This window comes from Notolepis coatsorum (assembly GCF_963971535.1).
Source record: "Notolepis coatsorum genome assembly, chromosome: 9".
Taxonomy (NCBI): Eukaryota; Metazoa; Chordata; class Actinopteri; order Aulopiformes; family Paralepididae; genus Notolepis; species Notolepis coatsorum.
The window spans coordinates 22,536,331-22,559,785 of NC_140173.1; the positions used below are offsets into that span (position 1 = coordinate 22,536,331).

The 23,455-nt window shown below is 41.9% G+C and overlaps 1 protein-coding gene across 1 annotated transcript in view; it reads left to right on the plus strand.

The window, feature by feature from the left end:
* LOC311234558 (uncharacterized protein) overlaps positions 1 to 23,455 on the plus strand; it is a gene marked incomplete at its 3' end in the record, with an annotated part of 108,630 nt that overhangs the window by 7,643 nt on the left and 77,532 nt on the right. Inside the window, exons 2-3 of the mRNA XM_084321807.1 lie at positions 22,769 to 22,846; positions 22,950 to 23,063. Of these exons, the coding sequence (XP_084177933.1) occupies positions 22,816 to 22,846; positions 22,950 to 23,063 (145 nt within the window). The 5' untranslated portion in view covers positions 22,769 to 22,815. The remainder of the gene's footprint in view (positions 1 to 22,768; positions 22,847 to 22,949; positions 23,064 to 23,455) is intronic.

The following is a 23,455-nucleotide window of genomic DNA, read 5'->3' on the forward strand; positions in this document are numbered from 1 at the left end:
GATGAATTGAAAATGGAGGACCCTTATGTAAAAAAGCCGAAAGTCTTTTTCTGGTCTTCATCCTCCTGTACTGTATTGTACCCATTCTGCAATATGTTAATAAAGTTTTCATTCATTCATTCTGACGGACAACAGAATAATTTTGATTGACAGTCGAGTCTGCCAATTACGTCACACCGCTTGCACCCGCCCTGCTGTTCTTAGCACCAATCGGCAAGCGCCATTCGTTTTTGACTTCCTGAATGTCCGGTGTGCTGACATCAACAAAGCTACTTACATTAGCTCCCCGCAACCGACTAGTAGGAGACCAGTGCACCACAGGATGACTAAATGAGCCATAATGATTTTACCTCAACGAATGTTATAATAAAAGCTTTTCCAGTAGGGATGCCCCGATCGATCGGCCACCGATCGTTATCGGCCGATAATCAGTATAAATATGCGATCGGTGATCTGTGATAATGTTTTATTTTCACCGATCGTCAAACCCGATCTCACTCGCTGTCGCTGAGTTCTGTCTCAGACACCGGTGGTGCGGCGTCTGCTCTCGAGTCCAGCCCCTCCCGCATGTAAACACGGGTCTAGTCTAGTGAGACACGGGAGGACGGCGTGTCGGCGTCTCCCTGAGCTAACGTTAGCTTAGCTACCGTTACAAAATGACCCAGTCAACTATTCACTTTTAGTTTAATACATGATGAGGCATTGTCTAACCGAACGGTATCTAGCCGGCCAGCTACCGATAGCTCCTGACATCAACAAACGCTCCAGCAAGTATAGTAGGTAGGTATGATACCTGTTAGCTGTTAGCTCACGTTAGCGCAAGTTAGTTCACTGTTAAAAACGAAATGTCCCATTGAACTAAATAATTCACTGAGGCGTTGTATTAACTTTATATCAGGCTAGCAGTAGCTACAGATAGCTCCTGATATCAATGTCTTATAACACTGATTCGATGCGTATTCGAGCTGAGGGCTTGCTGAGCACAGTTAAGTAACGTTATACCAATAGGGTCCAGGTGCAGCGCCGGAGAATCCTGGCCGTAGCTCGAGGCTACTCGAGTATAGGTCCAGCTGCAGCTCCGGAGAATCCTGGCTGTAGCTTGAGGCTACTAGAGTACACACAGACAGTGGAACTTGTTGCGTGGTGGCGATGTCTCGCAGATAATACAAGTACAAGTCTAATTATATAATATATATATTTTATAAAGAATTTTTTTTTTATATAAAATACATTTTAATTTCTTTTAATCAAAAACGATCGGTATCGGATCGGTATCGGCCGATATGGCTCACGACGATCGGTGATCGGTATCGGTGGCAAAAAACGTGATCGGGGCATCCCTACTTTCCATACATCTGTCTGATTGAAAACTTTATTAACAGACCGCGGAATGGGCATATCTCAACACAGGCTGAGATATGAACGAGTAACGTGTGGACCAGATTGACGCGACACAATCCTATTGGGCAAAACATCACGATATCCACGATACGTTGAAAAAGTGTATTGTTAATGAACTGTACCCGATATTTATATAATATCGTCATATCGCCCAGCCCTAGTCCAGATGGAGTCCCGCGAGCGGCGGACGGAATAGGGGTGACACCAAGCACTTCCGGCCCCACTTCCGGCAACTCGCCGATCGGCTACCAGGTGGCGGTATTGAAGCGCTGGAGAGTTGAGCGAGTCAAGGATCCGTGGGTGAAATATGAATACCATGACAGAAATTTGAAATATTGATCTCAAAGACGCTGTAAAACGTCATTGGCAGATTAAGCATGGCGAGGAATGACGTCTTAACACGTCATCGGCGGAGAAAGGGTTAATTGATTTTCGGGGGCTTTTTTTGTATTTCGGGGCCACTGAATTTTTATGATAAACGGTTATTAACCCTTTCACTGCCACACGACAGAAGGTTAACCCTTTACTATCACACAACCGACGGTGATGCTCCATCATTAGTATCATTAGCTCCACTTCGGCGGAGCTAATGATGCTAATGATGGAGCATGGCCGTCGGTTGTGTGATAGTAAAGGGTTAACCGGCTGTCGTGTGGCAGTGAAAGGGTTAAACATCCTTATCATTAAAAAAATACAACTCAATTAATGACCTCTCAAACAGTTAACTTTATTTTATTCACATTCACAACACAGCTCATATTGTGAATACATATAAACCAACCTGCAAAAAATAGCTATAAGGGTTGTACATCATGCTTGCTGATTATAGAGATCATACCAATTGTTTTTGTTAAAAGTCAAAATCTGAAATGTTAAGATTTGGTTAAATTAAATTAAACGGATGTAACAGCCTGAACAACAGAGAGGTAACAGCCTGAACAACATAGAGGTAACAGCCTTAAATAATGAAATCAAATCGCTCCATCTTGTCTGTCTTCAAAATGCCATCAAATGCTGGTGAGCTGCTCACCTGCTAATGTGAGAGGGTGGGGAGAGTGACGTCGACATCGGCGTCTGATCAAAACAGATTTAATAAATCACGTCTTTCACTCGTCAGTTAAATAAATAGTAATATCAATTTTTATACTATGTTTGATAACGTAATGTTAATGACATTAATAATGTCTCCATATATCATTAGTAAACTGTCTGGGGCTTTTTGTCCCCCCCGGCCCCCCTTAACATGAGGGAAGCCGAGAACGCATAGCTGTCAGTGCGCACAGGGGTGAAATTGTGTGTCACAGCTGGGAGCGTTGCGGTGTTTGCAATGGAGGAGAAGTTTGTTTCACTTGTAAATAAACTATTCACATAAATGAAACAACGTAATGTTAATGTCTCCATCAGGGTTTCCGTTATATATTGGGCCGGTCTCCGTGTCCTGGAAGATTTCAATCTCCTGGACAAATGTGAGAAATTCCGGTCAGTTTATTGAGCTTAAAAACAATTGATAGGCAGGCTATATAAAGAATGACATCCTCAAGGCATGTAGATTTATAATATTTTAACTTAAAACTAGGCTACTTTTGCGTATAGTCATTAATATATTCCAAATAAAATAAGTCCCTCGAGACTCAGTGCTGCTGCTGACTTGAAATCAAATAGGTGTCTGTGGGCAGTTGGCCCGACAGCAGTCTGTTATAATCACATTTTTATGAGCTAACGAATTCCGTTATATTGGACATTTGTATTAATTATATCAAGCGAAGAACTGAGAAATTTGGCAGAGAGAGACGGCAACATTATCGTGGGGTTCAACGTTGCGTGATTGCTGAAAGTGAAACCAATGACAATCTCCGCCTCCCAACGAAGCGATAAACGAATCCCAATAGTATGCAACTGCAGAGCCGCAGAGCCAGCGGCGTTATCGGGTCCGGTCTGGGGACCGCTCAGCAGCACCACCCACCCAATGGCTGAATTGCCAATGGCTGAATTGGAGTATTGCACTGTGCGGTAGGCCTGGGCGGTATAATTCTTTTCACACCATCATACTGTGATGACCTAATACCCCGGTATACGGTATATGACGGTATGACTTTCATTTTCATCAGCGGGGGGGGGGGGGGGGGGGGGGCGCAGCTAACAATATACTCGTTATTATCACCATACATAACGCTTGCTTATATTGAAACACGTTGAGATTAGGGCCGTTCTTTCAACCTGAAAGTGCACTTTCTTCAACCTCGAGGTAAACAAATCATAGAAGGTAGCCACTGCCGCCTGCCGGCACCATCCAGGTATCGACGTGAGCTAACGGTAGCTAGTTAGCCCGGCCGGCAGCCCGGCACCATCGTATCAACGTGAGCCAGTTGCAAATTTTTTTTTTTTATATATTTTTTAAATATATATATTTCTTTGTAATATTTTCTTTTTTTGTAATTTTTTCTTTTTTTTTAATGAAACTACTGTATATTTGTCTTACAAATTGTGCTCACCGATATGAACATAGGCCTCTTTACTTACTTAAAAAAAGGAAACATCAAGAAATAGCACTATCTCTCTCCCAGTATGTTCTGCAGGGCTGCAGCTAGATACTAGTTCTCCCAGCATGGTCTACCTGCTGGGCTGCAGCTAGATACTATTGTCTGAACCAATGAAATTTTGATTGACAGTTGTAACTGAGGGGTACAATTCCCTGACTGTATTGATAAGTATGGTATCATTAAACCACTACCTGCTTTATGTACTTTAAATACTGGCCACACAGTACATGATGTAGATATGATGAACACTTTCCCACCTGATGAAACGAAGTCCACACAAATGTATAAATCGAATATTTTATATAGCAAAGGGTATATACAACGTTCACTTAATGACATTTATGATTTGAAATGCACTTGTAAGGCAAATGAGTATTCGTAGGTAAATCAACATTGAATGTCCAATCTCTGGTTACGCAGGGAGCAAGTATACAACCTGGTTCTTTAGGGAACTATAGCGATGGTACTTAAATGATTATAGCTGGATACACTAAAGGGGGGGTCCCGCTGGTTGTAAGTCAGTAGGGGGGGGGGTTAGGAGAGCCGCTGGCGGTATCCCATCTGGCCGACGATTTCTTGGGAGAATTCAGAGTGCTGAACACGGTGCCCACAGAACCTCGGTCCACAGATGAATACAGCTGGGCCCTCTGGTGGACGGTAGCTGCCGGTCCACAACGAAGAGACGTGAGGCGACCTCACTCGGGGTAGAGCGCCGTCTCACCTGGACTCCTCTCGGGGGGGTAGTTCCAACACTCAGCAGTGTTGGCTGTTATCCATGGCATAATCAAAGCACCCAAAGCACGTAGATAATCCAAGCCGTGGAAGGCTCGCCGTCGTCCGGGTAAAGTAATCCAATGTACAGGTCCACTCGTCCTGGCCCGGAGCTCCTCGGATGCAAGCACCACACGTGGTCTGCCCAGCCTGGTTAAGACTCCAGATAACGTCAGGAACGATGGGGGTACTGCTCACTTTATAACTCTAACCGAACGATGCACCATACATAATAGACTATTATTAACTTAATAGAAATACGTCCCACTCGACGGTATAGTGCCAAACTATGACAATTCAACTATTAATCCACACGATGTCTCAATGCCTATTCTGAGGCCAAGTAGGCCTTACTGCACCACACGTGCGTTGTGGGTGAGGCTTCACGTCTGTTACTAGGTTGGAGGGTAAAGGACTAATGGACTAAAAGAAAGTTCTACTTTACTTGCGCCATATATATATGCGCTGTGAACAAATAGTACCATTCGTATTTCGCCAGACGTATTCCTACGCGGAACCGGGCTTGTAATGACATGTTCGTCGGCACGATTGAACTTGAACCAAGGGGCTTGGCTGCTGGCGCCAGGTTCTCGTCCAATGGTAGAATGAAACTATTATGGGCTGTTAGTAGACTAAAGGGATATTCAGTGTATATTGTACAAGGAATATACAGGGGATATCAAACGATATACAAATACTATTAAATATATATCCATAAATAAATATATATATTCGGTTTAATCTGATCCTTCACAACAACAGTCGATTCTGCCATTTACGTCACACACCGCTTGCACCCGCCTCTGCTGTTACCACCAATCGGCAAGCGCGTATACATTTTTTACTTCTGCTTTTGTCCGCCATTGATTTTGACGAGAGAGGTTTTCTAGAACAACAACACGGCGCGGCCGACGTTTAGCTTTTAGCTCCGCAGGATGACTTAAATGAGGCATAATGATTTTACTGCAACTAATGTTATAATAAAACAAAGCCTTTCTATACATGTGTCTGATTGAAAACGTTATTAACAGATTGCAGAATGGGTAAAACTCAGGGCTCTGTGAGCAACGGAAGGAACTGAGCTAGTATGAACGCTTGCTACGTTCGGGTAAATAATATGCTGATGTTATTGAACGTGTAACACTAACTGTAACTGAGGGGTACAATTCCCTGACTGTATTGATAAGTATGGTATCATTAAACCACTACCGCTTTATGTACTTTAACTACTGGCCATACAGTACACGATATCTAAATATGATGAACACTTTCCCACAATGAAATCGGTTCCAGACAAAGGTAATAATCAAATATTTAATATAGCAAAAGGTACATATGATATTTACTATTACATTTATGATTTGAATGCACTTGTAAGGCAAATGAGTACTCGTAGGCAAATCAACACTGAATGTCCAATCTCTGGTTACGCAGGAAGCAAGTATACAACCTGGCTCTTAGGGAATTAGATCTATGGTACACTTAATGATATAGCGGGATGCTCTGGAAGGGGTCCTCCCGGTTGTAAGCCGGTAGGGGGGGTAGGAGAGCCGTCGGTAGTAGACCGTCTGGTCAACGATATCTAGGGAGACTTCAAGTACAGAAGACAGTGCAGTAGACTCTTGATCCGCAGATGAATACACCTTGGTTCTCTTGTAGGCTGTAGCTCCACAGTGAAGAAGAAGCTAGGCGACCTCAGTCTCTCTGAGCGCCGACTCAACTTGACTCCTCTCGGGGGTAAATCCAACACTCACAGGCGTCGGCGATTATCCGCTCCACAAATCACAGTACCAAAGCAAATATATATTCCAGCCGCATAGGGCTCAGCAGTCGTCGGGTAGGTAATCCAGTGTACATGTCCCTCGGTCCTCGCCTAGATCTCCTCGGATGAAAGCGCCATGTGGTCGGCCCAACCTGGATAAGACTCTAGATAACACGAGGAAGCGTTGGAGATGCTGGTCACTTTAGAACTCTAACCGCACGATGCACCATACACGATAGACTATTATTACTTAATAGAAATACGTTGCACTCGACGGTACAGTGCCAAACTCTGACAATTCAGTTATTAATTCGCACGAGGTCTCGATGCTATTCTAAGGCCAAACAGGCCATACTTCACCGCACGTGGTATCGTGGGTGAGGCTTCACGTTCTGTTACTAAGTTGGAAGAAGGGTAAAGGACTAAGGGATTTCTACATTTACTTGCGCCATATTTATATGCACGGTGAACAAATAGTGCCACTCTCATTTCGGTAGCCGTATCCCTGAGCGGAGCCGGGGCTAGTACGGACATGTCTCGTCGGTACCTTTGAACTTGACGCCAGGGGCTGGTCCCCTGGCGCCTGGTCCTTTTGTCCAATAAGAGAATGAACTATTATGGGCTATAGTAGGCTAAAGGGATATTCTGTGTATATGTACAAGGAATATACAAGGGATATCAAACGATATACAAATACTATTCAATATATATCAATAAATAAATATATATATTCGGTTTAATCTGATCCTTCGTAACACTAACTATATAACGTTAATGCCACAAAACGAATGACTTGTTAATCATAAGTAGTAACTTTGATGCAGTAGCTTGTGTGTGTGTGTGTGTGTGTATGGGGGGGACTGGGGACGGCGTTGTGCAGGTCGCAAGTGAACTTTTTTTTGTCTTGACGCTACACAAATTGATGGATATTTATCGGCTACTGTAGGGCTGGGCGATATAACGATAACGATAAATATCGCGATATATTTTAATAATCGATATCGAATATCGAAATAAAAAAAAAATCGAAAAATCATTTTTTTTTTTTTTTTTTTTTTTACCTGCAACAGGGCAGTTTTAAAACCAGAGACAGTGGACAGACTTGTCTTTCTTGCCTGCAACTTAAAGTAATGGCTTTGCTTGTCCAAATGACAATACTGACTAAATTCAGATCTTTTTCTCTTGTCCATTTATTTTGTTTGCTTTCTAATTTAAAATACATTTTGAAACCGTCTGTACACAGTAGGCTATGTGTGCTAGCAGAACTAGACTCCAGTCACGAGTCACAGTGCACATGTGCAGTGGTTTGTCCACCAAAAAAGCGCCAAAAGATCGAAAATAAACTAGCAGAGCCAGAACTGTTCAACTCCTCTGGAGCCACAGCCAGCAGAGAAGCCGGTTTACTTTAGCTTTTAAACCAGCTGCAGCCTGAGAACTGGAGTGTGAGGGGATGTAACACTAAAGATGGCGGCAATGACAAAGAATTGCTGCAAAATAAACATACATATGTTGTTAAAAAAATAAATAAAAAAAAATAATTTTTTTATACTTATAACAATTCGATAATTATCGATATCGAGAAATAAAATAAAATTATCATATTGTTATCGCGATATGATTTTTTTCCATATCGCCCTGCCCTAGGCTACTGCCATCGGCACATCCGAGCTTATCGGCCGATAGGCCGATTGCAGTCAACAAGGCACTTATCGGCCGATACCGATACCCGACCGATACATCGGTGCACCCCTATTACATTCCCAAAGAAGTGCCTCCGTCTCTCGTAGTCTCGTTGTGCTGGATGAAGTCACTGGCGAGTCGACTCGTGGCGTGAGGGTTTTGCTTAAATCCAAACAGACTCCAGTCCTTTAATTGTCCAAATGCGACAGTGTGTGCAAGTTTAGCTCTTGTTTGACAAAACGTTAGCCATCTGTGTTCAGGGAGCTCATCGTGGGCTGGAGTGACGGTGGTTAACTTCGACGCTTCATCGTTCAATGGTAACATATTATTATTATTGCTTAAGCTTTAGCAGCTGCTCAGAGATAGAGGAAATGCATACAGGTTAGTGTATGCTCAGCTCAGCTCTGTGCGGGGAAATACGGACCGCCTCCCCTGCCCTCTGCTGGCCGTGCCGTGTGTGTGTGTGCACGCACTTCAACCAACTCGAAAGTTAACTCCGTTTCACTAATGGAAACCGAAACCCAATGCCGTCCCTGTATAAACTCTGTTTCAGTGGAAATAGAAACTTAAAACCAACTGTGATTTTGACGGTATTGATTTTCAATACCGTCGGTATTTCTAAAGACCCCGGTATACCGTAATACCGTCATACCGCCCAAGCCTACTGTGCGGGCACAACTGTGAGCTCTGTGGCTCTGCAGTGGCATGCTTCTCGCTAATCCAGCACCAAGCTCCCGTCATCAGCAAACCACCGGTCGCGAGTGAATAATTTTCACAAGTCATTATGACCGGAGATATTTAAATATGTCGGACTTCAACAGATTTCCCCGGTAAAAAATATATAATATATAAATATATATATATAATTAGTAAACTGTCGGGGGCATTTTGTGCCCCCCTTAACTGATTTTCGAGGGCATTTTGTCCATTTTCACTGGCATTTTGCCCCAAGCCCCTGTTAATTTCGAATCCTGCAAGTCTCTATCCTTCCTCATCATAACTATATGGCTGAAAACAGCTCTTCTGCTCAACGTTGACACCCTGACCCTCCAGATGTGTTCTGCACATTTACCACTAGAGGGCAGAATGTCCCATGTATCACCTGAACGTCACTCCTTACAGTGATACAGGTATAAAGACACTATTGTAATAGAGCAATAGGCTGCTAGTGCTCTAGGGATGTGTTGGCACAGGGTGAATGAAAGTGATGGTGAGCAGAGAAGAGTCACGGTCAGATGACTGGTCAGGGTTGAAGACAGGAGAGAGTTCCACTTTAAACTCTGTGGGTTTTATTCATCAGGAAAATGGTGGGGAAATGTGTGTGTGTGTGTGCTGCAACAGACAGAAATATTGATAAATTAATGGATACAACTCATATAATCTCAGTCTTAAATGCAAATAATAGTTATATAATAATAGGAAAATTAGATACTTTAAATATCTCTTACCAAATCAAATAAGTATATCTCTTACCAAATAAAATAAGTATATGTCTTTATTTGTCATCAGATGAACACAAACACACACATGCGATGGGCGACCCACGGGAACACACATGCACTGAGTCGCTGATGAAATATTCTCTGCACCTCCCATCTCATCGTCCTTCCCCCCAAGGGCAGCCGGGAGCGAGCGCCGCGCCCGGGGACCAATCCAAGTGCTCCTGTCCGTCTTCGTCAGGGACACGACAGCATTAGCGATCTGTTGTGCATGTTTTTCCATTGGGGTTATCTTATTGGGTAAGCCTTGCGAGCAGGGGTGCAGTCGTAATATCAGAAGTGCCTGTACGCTGTTTAAATGATGGCACGTGCATGCACGCGCGCACATGTGCATACATGTTCCCTCGCGTGCGCACAGAACAGATGATTATTATGCATAAATAGTAGAAAAAATCTTTGTATAGGAAATTACTAGTTTTAGTTTAGTTTTTGTAAATATTTCCTTGAAATAGAGAAGCTGAAAAAGGTAGCAGGATGTAGCCTTCAATATATAAAGAAATTATATTGTCAACAGATATGGTTGAAAAACAAACAATGTTTTAAATGTAATTGTAGATACAATACAAGGGAAAAAGGTTAGCGTAGAGCCCTGTAAGAACAGATTTCATTCTTAACTAGCATTTCCTCTTATTTTGTTCTTACCTGGGATTCAGCAATGTTTTCTTATTGTTGCTTTTCTCTCAGGCAAGACCACATTCTAAGAGTGGTCGAGAGCACTCTTACCCAGATAAGAAACTCTTACCCTGATGAGAAACATTAAAAAAGCCTACCATTCCTAATAATAATACATCAGATTTATATAGCGCTTTTCCTAATGCTCAAAGACACTTTACAAAACAAACCATACAATACAATTTCTTTAATTGAATTAACTTAAACTAGAAAAGTAAATACAAACTAAATTAACAATGTAACTTACAGTTTACAGAAGGACAGTTTCCTTCTGAAGCACAACTTAAGAAATGTCTCATCCTTCCAGTCGGGACCATTTGTCACATATAGCCCTTTTACACCAGCCAGGCTCCATGTATTGTGCTGTATAATGACGATACATTTGAATCTAATCTCATTTTGAAATCGCTACCTGTTGAGTGGATCACCATGGTGCAATGCAATCACCTCCGAAGCTATCTGCCACTGTCGTGTCCATAGGCAGCATAGCGATTTCAAAATGAGATTAGATTCAAATGTATTGTCATTATACAGCACAATACAAACATACACACCATCCAACCAGAGTGGATAAATTAATTAAACGTAAAGATTTCTTTTTTGAACCAACAGTGATTTGAACCTGTGACCACAGCCAGCAGACTAATGAGGTGAGCTAATCTGTCAGATGTTAAAACTGAGTGACTAATCCATCATTTACACTTGTGCCAATTGCATTTGTCCCTAATCTTTAGTATTGGCATTAATAAATCAGATGTCATGCTAATATGTCATGTTCTACAGTAGGACTTACTACTGTGATACCCATTAAAACAGTAATTAGAATAATAGAAGCCTACTTTGCTGGAATGATTCATTTCAAAGTGCGTATGTGCGCTTGTGCGTTTCGGCTCGCTCTCCACGCATTATTTCTACCTCCGCCTGGGTAACGCCCCCGTTGATGACGGAGACGGTGGAATGTTGGTTCTGCTTAAATGGGTGTAAACGCGGGCCGGTTCGCCAGAGGGCACCAGAGTTCAGAGGGTTGAGAACGGAGCTGGAACTTGAACCGGGGCCCGGCCGGTTTAAAAGCGCTAATAGTGAGAGCTCCACAGCTCAAGCAACCCCCACCAATTGGTACAGGGCTTGCATTTTGGTTTTGCTCTTCTCGTTCTTTGTTATGCTATTGCTATGCTATTGTTATGCAAAGACTAGGTGATAGCTGAGTACTGGTACTTGGCGCATGGCGCGACGAGTCGAGTGAAAGTTGTGAACGCATTTTTGTGTGCGCACGTGCGCATACTCCTGCTCAGAAAAGTGCTGGGAGCCTGGGACGGCGTGGTACCGCGTGGCACCACCACTGCACCACTGCTTGCGATTACGGGGAGAACATGCAAACACCACACAGAAAGGCCCGGGAGATACCCCACCTGGGTAACTGGCAACCTGGTCCCCAAGCGGGATTCGAACCCACAACCTTCTTGCTCTGAGTATTAACCACCACTATACCACCGTTTGTTTTATGTATGATATTGTGAGGAAGGGGCAGGACTAGATAAGTAATTGCTTCCTTCTGCTCCTTCTCGAACTAATTTGTTTATCATTTAATGATGAATGGAAGATTTCATTTCAAAAAAATTATTTTGTTTATCCATTTCATTGTGTTTTTATTGATAAATAAACTCAACTCAATTCTCTGCATGGGGCTCATACAGAACCAAGCATTTCACTGTAATGTACATTGGAATACTGACAAAGCCATACTTGGTCATTTACTGTACAACTGGGTTAGGACATTTGTAGGGGCCAGTTTCGAATTGCAGTTGAAGGGGAATATCTACTGCTTTCTACAACTAGCCTACACTGTAATCATATCTATTATTAATTCAGAAATAAGGTTAGAGAAAGAAGTAGCCCTGGCACTCTTAATTAGATAGTTAAATTCAGATATCAACTCTTTGAGATAGAGAAGATGTACTTGAAGGTTGGAAGATTTCCATTGCCTCTCTGTTTTGCGACACAGATGTCGTAAATCAACAAGGGGAGCGGTTTACGGCTTGAACGGAGCGAGTGACGTCATCGAAGATGGCCGCGCGTCGCTGTTAAAACCAGCAGCTAACGTTTCTACAGCCAGACTGTTTACATTGAGGAGCTTTTAACTCGCTTCTCTGCTACAAAACCCTTATCAAAGGACAAGTTAAACACAACACATCTGTGATCGGTCACCGTCAACTCCTCCGTGCAAACATGACTGACTTTGAACCCGATTGTGAAGCAGATCAAGTGTGTTGTTGTCTTTGTTGTGAGTCGGAGCAGAGACATTAAACGAGTCTCTTGCTAACGTCTCTGTGGCAGAACTGTACTGGATCAACACGTAAGTACAGTTATATTGACATTGTTTTCCTCTTATCGCTCCTTCCTTGCAGCAGCAGCAGAAAGGAACCTTTGACACAGGACAACATAGTTATCTAGGATGGCTGACAGTAGACGACAGAGTACAGCAACTTGCAACAGGCCTCGTCTACAAGATCCACTACAGCACACAGGTGTCGTGTTGCTTCACACTGTAACTAATACCTGAGTCCTCTGCTGTGGTTGTGAGGATCTTTATTAGCTTCTCCGTAGCTCCATTACACACACTGTGTTCTTCTTGCCTCTCTCGTACACTACTCTGTACACTGTGTGGTATAATGAACACACGTTAACATAACACCACATCTCCCTTTCTACAAGCAATGGGCCTCATTCATGAAGCCATGCAGTGCGACCATATTGCTCGCATATGCCCCTAGAAATATGTGTGTGCGAACCGGAAAAATCAATTACTCGCACAGTGTGCGAGACAAGATTACAGCCTCAGTATTACAGCCTGCTTTTTCCCCTCTCCGCTGATAATTGTTCAAAAACTACAAGTCCCACATTGCACTCAAGCCAACGGTCCAATCACAGTAGAGTGACGTGACTGGTAAAAAAAAAAAAAAAAAAAGGAAATGACCAATCGGAAGCTCTCATTGGCTTTTTTTACTTCCTGAAAATCCACCATTGCGATATGCGAGCGTTTTCCGAGACACTAACTTATTCTAGTCTTACCAATAGCAATAGATTTTAGAACACCTAGATTTATCGATAGCAATAGTAATATAACGTTAATGCAACAAAACGAATGCCTTGCTTTGTTAATCATAACGTTGATGCTGTAGCGTATGTCGTTGTGTTGGCTGTAACGGACATGATAATAACATAACACTGTAGTGTGTACACATTAAAATTGCGATAATCGATTCTAACATTTTCAAATCGATGCAGTTGAATTTTCCCCTTAGGATTGATGCATTGTTACACCCCTATACCAAAGTCACTGGCCTGTGCGTGTGTATATGCTAACTTGGCTAGCGTTATCAACAGCAGAGGTGGGTGAAAGCGGTGTGATGTAATTGGCAGTATCGACTGTCAATCAATGGTCTACCTGACACGCAAACTCATAAACAATGTTTCTGTACTGGAGGTGTACAGTATTTCAATAGGCAACCCTGAAAGGATTATTTTTCTAGAAGAGCAACACTAGCCAAAACATAGGCATTGTATGCATAAAAGGGGCAAAAGCTAAAGTTAAGTGACTGTTACTTTTGTAGCAGTAGTTTGATTTGATAGTTTATTTGATAGGGACACTCGGACAGCACATGTTAATGAACATCAAGTACAAAATACAAAATGTAAACATGCAGGGTTGTAGCAAGAGCTCATTTACACCAGGAGACAGGAAAACTCTTTCAATAAATAAATAGTCTGCTTAGGGTAAAGCATGGTGACAATCAATGATAAAAACAACAATAAAAACAAGAAACAAGTTACATAAACTAAATCAGATAAAAAATTATCACAGTTCTGGTTTGCCTTAAGATGCAGTTTAAGATGGGTCTTGATTGAACATGGAGTATGTGGGGCACTCTCTAATCACAACTGGTAGGCTATTCCAGTAGTTACCACCTTTAACAGAACACAGTTTTAGCAAAGGTAGTATACAGATGGTGGTAATGCCAGTGTCTCTTTTTTGTTCAATGTCACTGCCTTGTTGGCTACAACTTTGCCACAGTAGGCATTAATCACTTAATAGTTCAAATGTCTGTGTCCCATTCCCGTTTGCACACGCAGATACACACACGCACACAGTGGGCCAGTGACTTTGGTGGTATGTGCTATTGCACAGATGTGTGTCCCGTTCCCGTTTGCACGCACAGTACAAATATACATTTATTTTTGAAAATAAAAATAAACTCTGTTACTTTAAATATTTTCACTGTGCTCCTAAATATTTTTGTGCGCTCCTAAAAAATGTTGTGCTCCTAAATGTTTTCATTTAGGAGCACATGTGCTCCTTGGGAAAAAGGTTAGCATAGAGCCCTGTAAGAACAGATTTCATTCTTAACTAGCATTTCCTCTTATTTTGTTCTTACCTGGGATTCAGCAATGTTTTCTTATTGTTGCTTTTCTCTCAGGCAAGACCACATTCTAAGAGTGGTCGAGAGCACTCTTACCCAGATAAGAAACTCTTACCCTGATGAGAAACATTAAAAAAGCCTACCATTCCTAATAATAATACATCAGATTTATATAGCGCTTTTCCTAATGCTCAGACACTTTACAAAACAAACAATACAATACAGTTTTAGTAGATACAATAAAAATATATATATAAAAAGGTGAGAGAGGAAGGAGTTAATGGGTTGAAAGCAAACCATTGGTCAATTGCCCCCAAATACGACTTTATAAATCCAGAACTTTTCAATAATTATTATTATTATAACTTATTGCGTGCGTTCTTCTTCTAAAATGGATTATATATTGCTGTTAGAACAGTTAGATGCTGGTTGCCCAGGCCGTACGCATAGAACGCATACAACATCTCCTCTCTTCTCTTCTCCTATAGTTCCGAGCGCATTCCAGTATTTCCCAACCAACTGCGCGATTGGTTCTTGACAAACGTCGTCAAGTCGTTCAGTATTGACAAAGCCTACTTTGCTGGAACGATTTATTTTGCACAATACAGTATGCGGTATACGTATAAGTATAAGTCTTTATTTGTCATCAGATTAACACACACACACATGCGATGAGCAACCCACAGGAACACACACATGCACTGAGTCGCGAGTCGTGTGTGTGTCATTTTGAGACCTGTCAAGTTATGTGGTTTTTTTTCTTGGTACCAGTGCTGCCCAAACTTGAAAACGGCTTGAACCTTGACTCCAATTTTGAAGATTTTAATGACTTCTCATGGTCCAACACATCATCATTCCAAACATGTTGTAGTCATTGAAATAATGTTGAAGGCAGCATCATTGAATGTAGCATCATCGAAAGTAGGTTGAAAACCTTTAAAGAAAACACAAAAATTAGCCACTCTACAAATAACAAGTGCATGCCAAATAATCAAATACACTTCCTTCAATTGTAGTATTGTCAGTATATGATTATTTTCCCTTCCAAACACATTTTTATATATTTTTAGGCTATTTTACAGGCCAAATCAATTAGTTTGACCTATTTATTTAACCAAATAAATTTACCAACCTTCCAAATACATTTTACTTTAAACTTAAACAGACCAAATCAATTAGTTTGAATTTCAATTTAACCAAATTAGTTTACCAACCTTCCAAATACATTTTACTTTAGATTTAAACAGACCAAATCAATTATGTCTGAATTTAATTTAACCAAACAATTGTTACTTGATCACAATGGACCAGATCCAACCCAAAGTACACAAAACAACTTGCCAATTGGCATCCCCTCCTATCTAGTTACACAGTACACCCAAACATTCATTAATTTGAATGATTCCCACACAATTGCCACCTACCCAGCCCTCCACAGGTACAAATTATAGTGATTTAAATTGACAATTACACAACTACAAACATACATACCAATGGCGTCTCTGGAGTGATTCCCTCACTGAACCCTCTTTTACTGGTCTAAATGGGCATTCTTTTACCCACTGAAGGAGCCCAATCCTTCCCCTGCACAGAAGATTTTTCTCTCTGCCTCTCCACTCCAAGATGGCATTCACACCTGAATTGCATTGCCCCCTGCAGCAATCAACTCCCATCACAGCAGCTCAGGGTTGGCAGCCATATTGTCATAAATCATACCCCTTAGAATGTATTAGGAAAAATTAACCCTTCCCACATTGTATATATATAATATAAAACAAACATAAATGTAGACATTGTCTTAACAAGACCAGTCGCAAATCGCTTCCTGTTGGAATGGATCAGACGGTGGGGGAACTGTACATTGTGGGTGGGGTGGGGGGGAACTGTACATTGGAGGGGGTTGGGTTTGGACATTTACAGGGGCCAGTTTCGAATTGCAGTCTCCCGTAGGTGCTCTTTGAGAGTGGTTTTGAAAGTGGGTAGTGATTCGCATTCCTTTACTGCTGTGGCCTGTGGGTAGGGCGTTCCACATTGATGTGGCATAATTGCGAATTGTGTTTAGTCCCTTGTTTGAGCCGAATCTGGGTTTGACATGATTTGTGGAGCTCCCTCTGGTGTTGTGGTTGTGGTATTCACTGACCTTTGGGAAGTATTTTGACATGTACATGGGTACATGGGAGTGCTGTAGTGTATCTTGTAGACCAGGCCCATTGCAAGTTGCTGTACTCTGTCGTCTACTCTAAGCCATCCTAGGTTGTCAAAGTGGGCAGGGGTGAGGTGGGTTCTAGGAGTAAGCTCAAGCAGTAGTCTGACCAGTTTGTTTTGGGATGTTTGTAATTTTGTTTTTAGCGCCTTTGAGGTGCTTTGGTACCATGAGCCCACATATCCGAGGACTTGACATGGACCACACACATTGACAGTGTTGTGAAGAAGGCACGACAACGCCTCTACTTACTCAGGCGCCAGGAAGTTCCAAGTCAGTCAGAAGATCCTTAAGAACTTCTACTCATGTACAATAGAGAGCATCCTGACTGGCAATATCACCTCCTGGTTTGAGAATAGCACTGCACAAGACAGAAGCAGACTACAGAGAGTGGCACGTTCAGCCGAATTGGAGGGGGGCTTCCCACTCTCCAGAACATTTACAACAAGCGGTGCAGGGGTATGGCTAAGAGAATTATCAAGGACTCCAGCCACCCAAACAACTGCCTCTTTGAACTGCTGCGGTCAGGCAAGCGATACCGGAGTCTCATGGCAAGCACAGAAAGACTCCCCAGGCCATCAGGTTGTCAACGAACAATAACACTATGCAACAACCATCAACTGCACTCACAACACACACATCCACATGCACACACTCACTTTAAACAAACAACACACTGCAGCACCCACTCTCCACACTCTAGAACACCTAAACACACTTTATATTTATTGGTAAAGGATTTGCACTACAACCCATACCTCAGTACCCCTTACTATAAATTGCACCTAAATTGTACCTCATCCCATTTCTGCTTTGCACTATATAGTATTGTATATTAGTATATTGCATAGTATATTGTATATTGTATGGTAACTCAGTTACTTCTATTCTGCATCGAACATTGTACATATGTATATACTGAACACTGTTTACGTACGTGACTTCTATTTTTACTTCTATTTTTACATGCTATGCTATACTATTTTATTTTATTTCATACTTATCTTTTGTCTAGCACAGTCTCTGGAGCGTAACAGAAAGAAGCATTTTGTATAAAAGTATTCTGTACTTCTGTATGACAACTATTAAAGAAACTAAACTACCATGAAGTGCAAGCATAGTCGTAGTACCCTTGAATGAGTGCTCCTGCCAGAGTCTTCAGGGTATTCTTGTTTACCAGAGAGGAGATCCGGTACAAGAATCTAGTTCGTTGGTTGACTTTTTTTATTACATTGGATGCCATTTTGTCACAGGAAAGATTTGCCTCTAGGATGGAACCCAGGGCCCTCATTTATCAACGTTGCGTACGCACAGATATGTGCGTAACCCGTGCGTACGATCGTTTCTAAGCAAAGTGTGGGACTTATCAATTTGAATGTGTGCTTGACTTTGTGCGTTCAGGGCATGCGTACCTGGCGCCCGGTGGTAGCATTTTTATATTGCAGTCTGCATCGCGGAAATAACTAGGGATGCCCGATCGATCGGCCACCGATCGTTATCGGCCGATAATCAGTATAAATATGCGATCGGTGATCGGTGATAATGCTTTATTTTCGTCGATCGTCAAAACCGATAGAAAAACATGATCCAATTCTTAGCGGAGATCTCACAGTCACTGCTGACTTCTCACAGAGCTGCTTGCAGTGTACGGCGCCTCCTCCTCCCCAGCCCCTCCCGCACTCATGTAAACAAGAGCCTCGCAGTCGCAGTCTGCTATAGTCTGGTGCATGATGCGACGTGAGCTAACGTTGGCTACCAGTACCTACCGAGCTAACGTTACTGTTTAAACTAAATGACCCAGTGACTACATGAGGCATTGTCTAACGTTATCTAGCTGGCTAGCTACTGATAGCTGCTGATATCAACAAATGCTCCAGCAATAGTCGAGTGCATGATAAGTTACCACCGTTGACTCGGTAGCTCACGTTAGCTCTAAACTAAATAGTTCACTGAGGAGTTGTCTTAACGTTATCTAGCCGGCTAGCAGTAGTTACAGATAGCTCCTGATATCAATGTCTTATAACATTGATTCGATGCGTATTCGAGCTGAGGGCTTGCTGAATGTGATTTATACCAATACTAGGGTCCAGCTGCAGCGCCGGAGATCCTGGCCGTAGCTGGAGGCTACTCGAGTACACACAAGACAGTGGAGCTGTTTGCAGATAACGAGCATTTTGACTTGTTGCGTGGTGGCGATGTCTCGCAGATAATACAAGTACAAGTCTAATTATATAATATATATATTTTATAAAAAAATATAAAAAATGTATATAAAATAATAAAAAAAAAATGATTTTTTAATCAAAAACGATCGGTATCGGCCGATATGGCTCAAGACGATCGGTGATCGGTATCGGTGGCAAAAAACGTGATCTGGACATCCCTAGTTTCAACACTGGCGTGTTCAACTTCTGTATGACCCGTAATTCATTATAGTTCATTGTAAAATAGCGACAGTAGTGTAATGATAACAGGCTCACGCGCGAACAAGAGGTTGGCCTGCATGTTTGGCACGGGGGGGGGGGGGGGGGGGGCAGACGCAGAACACCCACCTCCAAACGCGATAAAATATTGTTTCAAATAAAAAGCGAAATACTATTATTTTGTGTCATGTTTCCAAATAAGATTGGCCACAACGAAATGCTTTCTACTTCAATTTGTTGGTTAGAATAGATTACCTCCGTTGAAACTTCACTGAGACTAAAACTAAAAGACAGTCTTTTTTTTGTGAGCTCCGCGCACAGACGTGATAATAATAATAATAACAATAATAATAATAGCTTCATTTTATATAGCGCCTTTCAAGAGACCCAAGGTCGCTTTACATAGATAGGGGGGAAAATAACAAAGTAACAAACATAGTGGACACAGACACAACATATAAATATGATGATGGAATTCATTCAAGTCCTCTCCACCCTCGGCCTCGGGTCCATCGTGATATTGGAGATGGATCGAGCAATAGACTGTTACTGTAGCTGTCAAAGCTCCATCACAAATGCAGTTATGTGAATAGAAAGGGATTCCACTCAGTCAATGTTGCAATGCGCATTTGCCTGATACATGTCGTTGCTGCCGGGAGGAAAGGCATGCTGCATGTTTTCAATTCATTAAATAAAACGGATACTTTTTGCAACAAGGGTTTACTGACTGTCATACAAATTATCAACCAACTACATACTGTAACTTTTCAGTGCACGTTCTCATTTACATTGTGACAACAGCCTTGTGAGCTCCTGCAGACCCGCACACAGACATGATGGAATTCAAGTTCAAGTTTGTATTGATCACATATAGGCAGGCTACACATGGCGTAGGCTACATCATACATGGCAGTGAGATTCATTGTTCTTGTATATGCTCTCGTATTATTGTTTATATAGGCTACCCAATACCGACATCAAAATAGATTGTATGCCTCTACAAATCATATGCAGCAGGTAGAAAATTTACGGAAAATCCGTCGCGATTTGGAATAAAATTGAGGAGAACTTTAATCCCTGGGTATTTATCGAACGAAACGGAAAAAGGCAGTCATATTCCAGCACGGTCTTTATTAGTTAATATGGTCTTTAAGTTAATAGATATATCCAACATCACCGTACGTGTACATGTCTGTCAGCCTGTCACGTATTTCTCCCATAACAAGCTTCGCTCGGCTTAGTCCACTTTTCCACATTTCATGGGGGTGTTCCATTACCGTATATTGTTAATTACGGGCGGTGCTATATGCAAATACTTAAAATCGGGCACGAGCATGGAGCGTAGAACTTGATGGTATTTATCAACACGGAGTGTGCGTACGACCCGTGTACGCACGTGTGATGAATCCAGAATTTTCTGTGCGTACACACATTCTAAATTCTGTGCTTAAGAACAAAAATAGAACACTTTCTAAGAATTGTTGATAAATGAGGGCCCAGGTATGTAATTGCATCTTTCCTTGTGACAATATTGTCACCTCAGGGAACAAAATTTACTTTTTGGTTTCCAGCCAAGGTGGCTGGTAGATCTTTTACCAGCCAAAAATTAGAAATAGCTTTTTAGTATATCGCCATGTGTTATTATTATTACTATATACAGGGCTCTACGCTAACCTTTTTCCCAGGGAGCACATGTGCTCCTAAATAAAAAATTATAATTAGGAGCACACAAAGAAATTTAGGAGCACAGTGAACATTTTTCAAGTAACAGAGTTTATTAACAAACTATTTATTACATGCATATTATACTGTGCGTGCATGTGCATACTAAGGGTCAACATCTGTGCAATAGCACATATCACCAAAATCACACATTGGCCCATGCCTACTAGACGCAAAGGATATCGGTTGTCAAGCTGCTTTTGTATGTTGTACTGTTGTCACAATACCAACATTTTGACTTTGATACAGATAGGAAAGGTAATGGAATATATTATTAGATGACAGAACATGGACAATTCTTTATACAATTATTTAATTCATTATAATTTAAATGCTATTGAATAATAGTTAATCAATACAATTATTCTGTTACAGCTACTGAGCTATATACTATAGCTACTGTCCATCAATATCTTCCTTTTGAATTAAATAGGATCAGGAGAGAGAGGGAGAGAGAGCAAGACACACACACACACACACACACACACACACACACACAGATTCTCAGCCCTCGCTTTCCTCACTATGCCTCTGAGCGTCCCCAGTGATTAGCGTTAGCAGTAGTTAGCGTTAGCAGGTTAGCTTAGTTGGAGTACTCAGTTAGCAGATAACATTACAGTAGTTATTTTTTTTTGCGTGACGTGGGTATACAGGACTGGCGAGGATGCAAAGCATGTTGGAACCGCTGCTCGCAGAGTTTTCGTTGCACATAGAAGCAGACTCGAGATGAGTTGTTACAGAGCTGATCCACGCTGCTCCGTGTCTATTATGAAATGACAATTGTGCAGTTGTTGACACGCCCACTACGCAAGACGATTTACTCGCACACTCTGCTCTTAAATAATTTTTCCGGTTCTCACAAATCTATTTTTAGAGGCAAATGCGAGTGAAATGCTTGCACTTTATAGCCCTGATGATATAATACTCGAATATGCTCATATGGCTCCCAATTATTTTACACGCCAGAGTGGCTGAGTAGCCTTTGTAATTTACCAGCCAAAGAGGAAATCTACACGCCATTGGCGTTTGGCGGGTGCTTATTTTGTTCCCTGTGTCACCCACTGTAACTGAGAAGCCGTCGGTCTTGCTGAGTTTGTTATTTGAACCGAAGAGAATGGACTCTGTTTTCCCCGGGTGTAATGATAGTTTGTTATCAGCAAGCCCGATTCTGACGAGTTCCGAGCTGAGGGTTTTTTCAACCTGTAACTTGTTCTTGTCAGAGACCAGCAGGGCTGAGTCGTCCGCGAACAGGAACAAGTTGCAGTCACAAGCTGACGACATGTCATTTGCATAAATTAGGAACAGTAACGGTTCTAGTATGCTTCCTTGTGGATTAATAATGTTTTCAATCAATCAATTGAATCAAAACCCTATGCTACCTGGCCACGCCCCCCACTAAATGTATTGACAGAAGATTATGACAGAGGAGGTGCCGGATCTGATCAAATAGGTGCCGGTCTCAATCTGGCAGGTCCTGGCACCAAGTCCTGCATTTATATAATCAGCTTTGAATAAAAGCATGTCAACTAATTGGCCTACAGTTCTCATTATTTTCCCCTCCATACTGTTATGTGATTGGTGGAGAGAAGCCTCTATATATGTCCTAGCTGACCAGTCAGTTCCAGACTTGGATCTACAGTATGGGCTCTCTGTGACCATCTGCATTTATCCTTGTAGCAAAACTCCAGTTCCAGTAGAAGACATCCAAGATCACACCCACTAGAATGAAGGAGGAATCAGACCAGCAGGACCTCTGTAAGTCACAACAAGACTTCCTACTGAAGATACTTTAGTTTACTCTCCAGACCCAGAAGTAAATAAAGACTAGTATGTTGAGTTGTGTTTCCCTCTGCTCCAGATCCACCCAGAGACCTCCTACTGATTATTAAAAAAGAAGAGCAGGACGCGCTAGAGCCACCCAAGGAGACTTCCTTTGAGATGAAGGAGGAGCCCACAGACCACCAGGAGACCAGTATGTTGTTTCTTTCTCTTATCTTGATTTAGTCTTCTCCTTCCTCTGTTCCAGCATGTTTGTATGCCTCTGTCTTTGTCGCCATTGCTTTCTCTCCTCTCATTCTTTAATTTGATCAAACTCTTGTTCACATTCAGTCTAACTATTTGGAGCACTTTATTCTGGTATCTCTTTTATAAATGGAACACCTTTGTCCTGGTTCCCCTGCTGGATTGAATAGCAACCAGGAGAACTAAGCTGATAGAAGGGATCCCATCCCAACTGTGATGTATTAAAGGAAAACTCCAACATTTTGGGAAATTAGCTTATTTAACATCTTCCCTGGAGTTAGACAAGAAGATACATACCTTTTTTGTCTCTGGATTGAAAGGAGCCGTAGTCGACTGCCAACC